At 36.0% G+C, this 11,048-nt stretch overlaps 2 protein-coding genes across 2 annotated transcripts; one reads left to right on the forward strand and one right to left on the reverse strand.

The window, feature by feature from the left end:
- The first annotated feature begins 2,535 nt into the window (after nt 1–2,535).
- On the forward strand, nt 2,536–5,768 carry LOC131638571 (uncharacterized). Its single transcript, XM_058909134.1, has 7 exons — nt 2,536–2,938; nt 3,025–3,083; nt 3,586–3,645; nt 3,725–3,794; nt 4,508–4,577; nt 5,071–5,097; nt 5,204–5,768. The coding sequence occupies exons 1-7, from the start codon at nt 2,696–2,698 to the stop codon at nt 5,251–5,253; spliced, it is 579 nt and encodes a 192-aa protein (XP_058765117.1). The 5' UTR covers nt 2,536–2,695; the 3' UTR covers nt 5,254–5,768.
- A 1,282-nt stretch (nt 5,769–7,050) lies between these two features.
- Nucleotides 7,051–10,000, reverse strand: LOC131638570 (putative pentatricopeptide repeat-containing protein At5g59900). Its single transcript, XM_058909133.1, has one exon. It carries the CDS (start codon nt 9,916–9,918, stop codon nt 7,237–7,239), a length of 2,682 nt encoding a protein of 893 aa, XP_058765116.1. The 5' UTR covers nt 9,919–10,000; the 3' UTR covers nt 7,051–7,236.
- Between the last annotated feature and the right edge of the window lie 1,048 nt (nt 10,001–11,048).

An 11,048-nucleotide genomic window follows, 5' to 3' on the forward strand; every position in this document is an offset into this window, starting at 1 on the left:
ACAAAAGAACAAGAAAATGTAAATTATAAAAAGCAATAGAAAGTATTTAAATTAAAGAAGAAACAAAAGTTCATACATTTCTCACGGAGTCATGATCTTAGTAAATCGAATATGAGAGTTCAAAAGAGAATAATATAAAAACGCGAACCCTTTTAACATAAACGAAAACTACTTATATACTATGTACGTTAATAACTGTCAACAATAGTTATATTTCTAAAATTCGACATGTATCTTCTACAGGAGCATTTTTTCTGAAGTGTTTCCACGTGTTCAAACCGCTCCAAGCCGTTGCTGCTGTCGAAAACATCTTCAAGCTACCTAATCACATCTATTGAAAACTTCATTTTTCGAATTTGTAACTTGGTGTTGACGACATGACTTAGTAACCTACACTTATTATTTGTATTCGCCCTATATCTTACATCCATGTAGAAAAGGCTAAGTCAAAAATCTCAGGCTAACAAATGGCCCCTCAAAATGCCATTTTCGATCATATTTGCAACATGACAGAAATATGACGTTTTTTAGTAAGCATTATTCAAACAATTTTGCATACGTCATCGTCATCATGACTCCTATTACCTAGCCATCATGGCAGCAACATGTGTGTACCTCCCATCATAACTCTAATTTCCAAGGCCATTGTAGGCCACAAAAATTTACTCTATCAAATAAAAGAAAAATCATTAATAATGAGTTAAATTAAAAATCAAAATTTATGTTTTTATTTTAGAGGGAAAACCAAAGAGTCTCATTACTATAGTTGTATAACTTTCTCTCCTCTTCTTCCTTATGTTTCACCACTTTACTCTTTCTGAACCCTAAGAACTTTCATCTTCTGCAGTCTCGATTCTCACACTTTCTTCTACTCAAATTCCAAAAAATAGCCTTTTCTTCTAGTATCACAAAGCAACGCCAAGTCTCTTTTACTGCTGATATTCAGGGTCCGATCTATTATGAAAATAACACTTTGTTCCAGAACCGCCAATGAAGAAGGGAAAAACCATCATATATACTTCCAAAGTACTAATTCCTTTCTCCATTGGAGGTAAGACTTGTGAATTTCTGTCTGGGACCTTTGTCCAGATCATCTGTAAAACCTAATAAACTGGCAGATTTCTCCCTTTATTTACCTTATTGTAAACCTCGTGCTTTTGAGAATGAAAGATTTGAGTTGAGATTCATGGAACAACCCCATCGTGCATTACGTTCTTCTCATTCTACTAAGAATGAATTGGAATCCTTTATTTGCACAAAGAATGAAACATAACTTGAAAAGAGAAATCTCCTTTATATAGCATAGCAAAGTAAATGAATCAACGGTCTAAAATGAAGGAAGGTAGGCATCAAAAAAATTAACGCACAAATTCTCCTAGAGATCATAACGGCACTCGAGTACACTTGAGTACCATAAAGTGCAACACCCTACCCTAGGGATCTAGTGCCACGTGTAAGAATGATTCTGCATAACATTTCTGTTACAAGACTGACATTTAATGCGCTTGTTTTGAAGGTCACCCGCTCTTGCTCTTCAAGCATTTCCATTCCTACAAGGTAAGAATATGTCATGAGGACCGCAGTCGAAGGGGACAACGACCCAATACTCTATAAGTCTTCTCATTTATGCGCAATGACAAACTTTGGTGACAACTGTTCCGGACCGACCACATGCTCAAAGACAAAAAAGCTCAATCGTGACCAATCTAGTCTAAGAACGTGCATACAAAGACATTGAGGACTCATGGTATCCGCCACAATGAGACTCTCTTCTCACCCTCGCCCTTGAATGATCACCCATAGTCAGATATAATCGAACAATCCCCTATGTAAGGCATCAAATACACATGGATAATTTTAACCGCTCACACTACTGTATAAAGTATTACATGGGTTATTTGAGGTATTATTTCATTCATACACTCAAACTGTTTTCTCATTCATTCACTGACTCAAACATTGGAGTTATAACCTTACAAGTTCACACCTGCTCTGTCCTACTGAAAGCTCACTGAACCGCATCAAAACTATGTTTCATTGAATCTCCACCCGTTTCTTGTTCATGTGCGGAACAACTAAAATGTGAAATTGAAAGTATAATTTGGCTTTTGCTAGAACAATGGTTATACCTAAGTTTTATAATTTGTTGCATTTTGTATCATACACTAGTTATATGTGACAATATAAAATGGAGAGTTTTGAGATTGAAACTTGGAATCTGAAGATGGGAAAGAGTAAGCTTTTATGAATTTAGCAGCTTCAGATTAATTGCATTAGGCATTAAACCAATCATAAAAGTTGGTTTAATCACATGGAGTCTACCATGACAAAAATGACGACATATAGATATCAAATTCTCAACATCAGTGTCACATAATCTTAACTCAAAAAAAAAAAAAAAAACTAATATAACTCAATTTATATAGTTTAAAAAATTTTATAATTTTTTTAAATTATGAAATTAAAATGATTTCCGAGTAAACAATTAAACATACGAGACAACAAAAATGTTAAACCTTTATTAATCAAATACTCGTAATTAGGTTGGTAAAGGGTGTAATTAGCAGTTTTCAAAGAGTTCTTTCGGTGTTGTGATTTTTTATTTTACTAATTATTAAAATCTTCGGAACCCTAAGACCTCCTTATCGGAACCCTAGAATCCCAAACGTGATCTTCAGCTTCTGAAGCGATTGAAATGGAAGTATCATGGTTGAGTGCAATTTTGGTCGGCGCCGGTTATCTCGCTTTCGGTTACTTCATTGGTTCTCACTATCCCCATCGTTTCTTTTTCTCCAATAGATTTTCATCTCTTAAAGACAAAGATGCTTCACTTCTCAATCACGACAAGAGCAGTAAGCAGAAGAAGAATAGTAAGCCCAAAACCAAAGACTCACTTGAGGTTGAACAGCTCGCGGAAATTCTCGAGGATTTTAAGATGGTAAATTGATTTAAAAAATTAATTTTTTACTAACCTAGTAACTTTATTTTGATGGGATGCCTAAAAAATTGTTCCTTTTTGTGTAGATACTCGTTGTAAGAAATGATCTTAAAATGGGTAAAGGAAAGATTGCAGCTCAATGCAGGTATGTAATCTTTGTTAATGTTACTTTGTTTTTATAAGCTATCCAGAATGACTTGTGAAAATAAGCTGAAAATATCATAAGCTGTTTGTATAAGATAAACTGAAAATATCATTAAGCTGTTTCCATATGCTCTCTCAAATAGTCTCTTATAGGTTCTTATTGCGTGGTAGATAAGTTTGATTAAGCCAATTCAATCAGGTGCCTTATTTGTTTGAAACTTTGAATAAGCCAGTTCAATCAGGGGCCTTATTTGTATGAAACTGGGAATGCCTTCCAAATAGATTACCATTGCTTAGAGTGTGACCCCTTAAGATAACAAAAACGCTTAAATTCACTAGTTTGTAGAAGCTTGCTGGCATAGAGATCCCTCATCCATGTGAAGGGTGGACTTGTTTGTTGCTCCTATTTTGTTTTTCATTTATTATGTAGTTTTTGTCTTGTAAAAAATTTGATGATTAATAATGGTCCAAGCTCAGTTTTCTGTCTCCTTTTCTTCTTGTAGTCATGCAACATTGGGACTCTACAAAAAGGTTCTTTATCGAGCTCCAAAAGCTTTAAATAGGTACTGTCACTGGTTGAGCTTTTGGCCATCTTGAATTGTTGTGTAACTTCATTTTCAAGTTTGCAATGCTAATGTACAGGTGGGAGATGTCCGCACAGCCCAAGGTTGTTGTCAAAATTGAAAGTGAGGAAGATATGTTGGCTTTGCAAGTATGTATTGTTTGATTCTTAGGGAAATCTTGTGCTACATTAGCTAAGTTCTCTTTGTATTGTTTTAAGATTCTTACTGGATACTTGCTTGCTATACATTGGTCAGTTATTGATTGTGATTATGACAACAAATGAAAAGGAGGACCAGGAAAGGGACGCTTTCATTGAGGAATGCGGGGCATGAAAGTTGGGCTTAACTGTGAAAACCTTATCTGCAAACTTAAAATTTAGAAAATCTCTATATGCTTATCGACAACTGCAATCATATAGGTTTTAATGCTGTCCAAAAGAAAGTTTGTTGTCCGGGGTTGCTAGTTAACATAAATGAAGCGCTAGGTATATGATGATTGGGCAGGGAGAGGAAGTGGTGGAAATTATTCTACGGAAAGATTTTGATTTAAAAAATGCCAAATTTAAAAGAAAAATATCCTTTTAATTTCTTAGGCTGAAAAGATTAATTGAATTATCTTTAGATTGGACTAAATTGTATGGTAAAATACAGAAGAAGTTATAGTAATCTATGAGGATGTAAATCACCGGGTCTTTTATTTTAACAAAAAGAATAGAAGAAACAAGTTTTATTATGCACTCAGCATATTGTCAGAATCTCGAATAGCTGATTTTATATAAATTATATTTGATATTGATTGGTATCATTTTTGCCTTCAAATCAATTTGTCTTATTCCATCTGTGTCAATTTCTCCAAAATTAGGAAAGAGCTAAATCTCTGAAGTTACCTACTCATATAACAATTGATGCTGGGCGAACACAGATTGCACCAAGTAAGTATTTCAAACTACTCTTGTTCCGTTGTTATCTGACTGATTTGAAGTGTTTTGCCATATAATTGGAACTTTTACCTGCATTTGTGTTCTTTATCTTCCTAACGGAAATATGAAAAAATTATTAACATCTCACACTTGAGAGTTGATGCAAATATTCAAGTAATATAATTGTCTGTATATATCAATTAAACTGTGTTTGCAGAAACCAGTACAACTAGAACTGAAACTAGAGATAGTTTTTAGGCAATCCCCTAAAATGAAATAGATGTTCCATTATCCTCTATTTATATATTGAAGATTAATCCGTGCTTGAAAATGCTGGTACATGCTTGCATTTTGAATAAAAGAAATGTCCAGTTGGTTCCTCTGGACTGTTTATAACTATATTTGAAATAAGATAGGTGGATTTACATTTTAAATTGTACTCAGAATGAATAACTGCTAGGTTTGTTTGTATTTAATGCTTATGATGGGTTTTTTTTCCTACTAGATTCCAGAACGGTGATGGCAATTCTCGGTAATACTCCTCTAGTGTAACAACTATTTTTTCCATGCCAATTTAGCTTTTCCTTTTCTTTTCATAGCTCAAAATAGTTTGATTTTAACATGATATTCATGTGCAGGACCTGTTGAAGTGGTAGATGAGGTAACTGGTGGACTGAAACTTCTTTAATTGTCCAATGAAGGCGGTTAGTTATTCACCGTTAGGTGTTCATGAAGGATAAGACTTTAAACGATATGGAACTTTACCTCCTTAGAGCCCCGGGAAGATTTGGCATGTTCTTTACCCACTCAAAATTTTGTAGTTTATTTTCAGTTGACAGTAATGATGACGATGAAAAACTTGTAGTTGGAATCATGAAACTAGTAGTAAATACAGACGGTTGCAATTCATTGTTTTATCTGAAATGTTGTGTCCAAATTTATGTTATTGTTCCATGATTTGTTTTTGGAAGATGTGGCTATTTTTAGGCCATCATAAACAAATACTAGTCCGGTGAAAAATAATAAAAATACTATAGCCATGAGTTTAATCTCATGATGAATAAGATACATTGTGTGTCAACAACTTTCACGGTATCTCATACTATAATATGGATTCACTTGTTGTAAAAACCACTTAAACTCACTACTTTTAGAATCTTTATTATCTCAGTTGGGCCATTTCTATTAACAAAAATTTGGAATTAACTTTCTCTACCTTTTAAATGCACTTTGGATCCTCTCCTTCATTTTTCTCCCCTTCTCTCTCCATCCTCTCTATCTCTCTCTTAATTTCATTCTCTCTCTTGATTATATTTTGTTTTTTAGTGATAAGTGAGAATAAGATTAAGAGAGAGATAGAGTGGATGGAGAGGGAATGAGAGAAAAATGATGGAAAGGATCCAAGTCTGTTGTGTGTGAAATTTTAATGGTTCCCCTTTTGTCTACCAATAAAATAAATACAATTTTGTGCCAAATCATATTGTTGTGAAGTATACTTTCATAACCATGAGTTGATGGAAAAGGTGCTCCCACATTTTCTTGTGTTTGATTTGTCTCTCTACTTTGGTAGTTTTTCTACCTTTGTGATATTTCAATTTCACCTATCATTCAAACATGCATGTAATCTCAAATGATTGATTGTGTTTAAATCTACTTGGAGATTAGTATGGATTACTTTAATAACCTCTATACATGTAATTAGAATAGATTGCATCAGTGCAAGATAGCCACAAAATCATTACTGGAGAGGAAGTTACAAACCTTATTACGTGATGAAGTTTAGACACTTGCCAAACTTATAATCATCCTCAATGTTTACATTTCAATTTTGCCTAGTTATCAATTGTATGAAAGAACAATGTGTTCACTTCACGGAGAACTAATTGTTGACAGGGAAAAAAACAGTGAATGAATCATATACTTTTCCTTTTCAGTCAATGCACAAATCATATAGATGAATTCTCGATCCTAAACCAATAGTTCATCATTGACTTGACAAGAGAGGCAGTTCCTTGCAGAAACAAGGTCTCGAATGTATCCTTGGTTTCGATGCGCATAAATTGGCTATCCACCATGGTTCCAGGCAAGCTATTAGTTAAAATGCGCACTACTGCACAAGCAAACCCGAACACCACTTAACTGCAATACCAAATAAAGAAAATTATGACTACATAATAATACCACTATGCAGTCTACACATCCAATCATAATAGTCTCAACTATTGATTATCTAATCATGGATTATAACTCCTTACTTCATCCACTTTAGAGGAGTCGAATTCCTAATAGTAATTAGTAACATATGCAGCAATTATTATTGTTATTAAAAGTTTAAAACTAAAAGAACATTCTATCCACTATGCAAATACTAACCTTTTCTGGAACTCGCCTGATTTGGATATGACACCATCTTGTACGGATTGCAAATACAAACACTTCCGCATTTCCAGGCTGCAGAAGCCAACTTCAACTTCAGTCATCAACCTCATTTTCAGATAGTTTAGCCACAAGAGATTCTACCTTGGGCTTCACTGCTCTTCTTCACTGAAGTCCCTTGTTAACCGCCCTAGTCACACGACAGCCCCGATCTAGAAAGTCACACACATATCCAAATCACGCTATCAACCTTCTTTTGAGCATTTTACACCACAATTCAACTGCTGCTCCTATTTTACCCATTTTGCAATTGTAAATTTTGTCTTGGCTTCAACCCTCTCCTCAACATGTCATCACGCAATTCAAATGCCTTGTTGAGCTCTCCATTAACACAGCAACCATATATTAGCAAGTTAAATGCAACCAAATCTGGCTCAACGCCTTTTTTTAACATGGTATGCCACAATTTAACTGCTGCTACAACATCGCCGCTTCTGCAATACTCATAAATTAAAGTTGAATAGGTTATACAATCAGGGCAAATCCCATTTTCAGTCATTTCAGAAAGAATTTCGGTGGCTTCAATTAATCTACCCAATTTGCAGAAGCCCCGGATAAGAATGTTGTATGTTGCAGTGTTTGCTAAATCCCCTTTAAGCATTGCACGGTGAAGCTCTGTAGCTTCCTTCATGTTTCCCTCCTCTGTAAGACGGTGGAGAAAACAGCCATATGAAACTGAATTAGGATGGATATTTGCAGCCAGCATTTTTTCAAAAAGGAGACCCGCTCTATCAGTTTCACCTGCTTTGCATAAACCATTCAGGAAAGCCGTATAAGTCACAACATTAGGAAAGCATTTCTCAGAAACCATTAAATCCCAACATTCAGCGGCTTTCTTAAAAGACCCTTCTTTGCTGTATGCATCGATCATACTTGTATACATTACACTATCGGGTCTCAATCCTTGACTGTACATTTTTTTTAAGAGACTAAGTAGCATTTTCGTGTCTGGCTGCTTCAGAGCACCATCAATAAGTACGCCGTGGCAAACCAGGTCCATGTTGATTCCTCTTTGAATCATCTCACAAGAAGCACTCAGTGCCTCCGAGAGTCTTCCTTCCCCGCAATAACCATGTAGAAGCGCACTATAGCACATCTCATTTAACTTGAAATTTTTCTTGTGGAGCCCATCGATAAAATCTTTAGCTTCTGAAACCCTACCAGTAGAACAAAGGCCAGTGATAAGAGGTCTGTACGTATAAGTATCCGGAACAAAGCCTTTACGGATCATGTCTTCCAGCAATTCAAAGGCTTTATCAATGTTATGAGCCTTACAATACCCTTCTATCATAACATTATATGTCACTTCAGTTGGCTTGATTTTCCTTTCCACCATTTCATCGAAAAGTTTGGATGCTTCAGCCATCTCATTTGTGCTGCAAAGACCATAAATAAGTGCGGTGAAAGTATATACAGTTGGTGCAATTTCTTTCTCGGTCATCTCACTATATAGCTTAAATGCTTTTTGTACTTGTAAGTCTTTGCAATATCCACTAATTAATGTTGCAAAGGTAGTAGCAGTTGGCTCTACCCCTTTATTGATCATCTCAGTATACAGAGACTCGGCGGCACTCAAATCCCCAAACTTACATTGACCGTGTATCAAAGAGTTGTAGGGATATACAGATTCTCTTATACCGTCTTCTATCATTCTATCAAAATAAGATGCTGCAACATCTAGTTTCCCCCTTTTGCAAAAGGAATCAATCAGAATAGAGTATGTGACATCATTCCGCGGCAAGTTCATCGAACGCATATTATTATAAAGCAACTCTGCTTTATCCAAATTCCCACCTTTGCACAAAGAGTTTAATAACGAATTATACACAAACAAACTTGGCAAAAAACCGAATCTGGCTAACTTAACAACCAAATCATAAGCACTACCAATCTTTCCCTTCTTTCTTAACCCATCCACTAACCCTGATATAGCAGCCTCGGATGGAACAAACCCTAATTCAATCATTTCATTCATGAGGCAAATTCCATCCTCAAATCGTTGAACCCTACAAAATCCAAGCACCAGTGTACAATATGTAACCACATCTTCCTTCAAACCCTTTTCCCTCAATGATTTTCTAACCTCGACAGCTTCCAAAACCCGATGACCCTTACACAAACCATGAATTAAGACATTGTAAGTAACAATACTCAGATCAAACCTATTAGATTCCATCCACCTAATCTTTTCCTTAGCTCTAAAAAAATCCTTCAATTCACACAAGCTCCGAATCACGGCAGAGCAAGTATAAGGATCAGGTTTAACACCAGCATTCACAGACTCATCAAAAAGTTCCCAAACCAATATAAATTTTCTAATCCTCAATAACCCATTCAAGAGTGTACTCAATGTTCTAACCTCAGGCAACAAAGTATTAGAAAGCATGAGTTTTAAAACAAACACAGCATCAAAAACTCTTGAGTTCTGTAAGTAACTCTGAACCAAAAAATCAAAACCCAAAGTGGAAGAAAACTTACACTGTTTATAAGATTCTAGAAACTTGTCAAAAACAAATTTTGGGTCAGACCCACGAAGGAGAAGGGTTTGCAACAGAGAATTTGCAGGCCAAAAAAGCTTATTTTGAACAAGGGCATGAACTAAGATGGCAAACGAGGTTGTGGAATGGTTCATGTTTTTGTGTAAACCGAGAAAGTTGAAGAACCTTAAAGCTAACTTGGAATCATGTAAGGTGTTGATTAAGACTCGTTCTACGTGATGGGGTTTCAATGTGGATGAAATTGAAGGGTCGTTGAATGCTACATTCCAACTTTGATTTCCTCGAACAATGTCGGAAATGAGTGATACGAAACGAGTGTCGTTTTCGTCGTTGAGTTTGGAGGTGCAGAAGTTTCTTTGAAGGTGAGGGTTTGAGAGTGAAAAGGAAAGGGGTGTGCGACGGAATTGGCGGAGCTTCATCGGAATTCATTCGCTACCGCCGTAACAACGCCTCATGTATGTGGGATGGGTTTATGGGGGTCTTAGGTAAACATATCAAAAATGTTTTTTAATCAAATACACATTTTTTTCAACTCAATTTATTAACTAGAACTAGAATAATATGGATAAAGCTCTTTATTAAAATAAATAGTAAATAATATAGATAGAGGCATTTTGAAAGGGCGGCAAAGTGTCTAGTAAGTTATTGTACTTTCTTCACGTTCGTGGGATTCCTTATATCAATGATCGTTCGGAACTTGTTTAGATTGACATTAATCCTTCTTCTTGTCTGCCTAAAATCGTAATTTCCCTTGGCCTGAACTTCGAAAGAGCACTTGGCGGAGTTCAGGCACATATCATGCCTTTTTACTGACTGTAAGATGTCCTCCAGATCGTTGGCGTGACTGTGCCCTTCCCCCACTTTGATATTCATGTCGTCGACATACACCTCTAGGTTTCGCCATATCTGATGGGCAAAAATTGCGTCTATGAGCCGCTGGTACGTGGTGCCAACGTTCTTGAGGCCGAAGGGCATGACATTATCCTAGTAATTGACATGGTTTGACATGAAGGCAGTTTTGGACGCATCCAAGGGATCTATCTCGGATCTAATTGTATCCCAAGTAGGTGTCCATGAAGCAGGACATACAGTAGCATGACGACTAGTTGATTAGACAATCAATGTTTGGCAGCGGATATGGATCCTTAGGGCAGGCACCGTTTAGATCCGTGAAGTCTACACACATGCACCATCTATTATTGACCTTTCGTACCAGTATTACGTTGGCCATCCAGGTGGAAGTCTTAGGGGATCTCCCTAGGCAAAGCCCTTTTGCAAAATATAACACTACAACTTTTGTTAGTGATCAACAACAATGAAGATAATCAGAAACCATATTTTCCACAAATCTAAAAAAATTATGATTGTTCTTTCTCTCACACCTTCTCTTTCAAGTCAAGCTTATAGAAAACTTAATGTTTGTTGATTGAGTTAGACTTGTTTAGGAGTTGTGTGAGATTCTTTAGATTAGACCTCTTTAGGAGTTATGGGAGATTCTTTAGATCGCCAATCATTTTCAACCTTGAACCCATAAACCTCATTATTGTGA

Source organism: Vicia villosa, unplaced genomic scaffold (genome assembly GCF_029867415.1).
Source record: "Vicia villosa cultivar HV-30 ecotype Madison, WI unplaced genomic scaffold, Vvil1.0 ctg.002327F_1_1, whole genome shotgun sequence".
In the NCBI taxonomy this organism is placed as follows: Eukaryota; Viridiplantae; Streptophyta; class Magnoliopsida; order Fabales; family Fabaceae; genus Vicia; species Vicia villosa.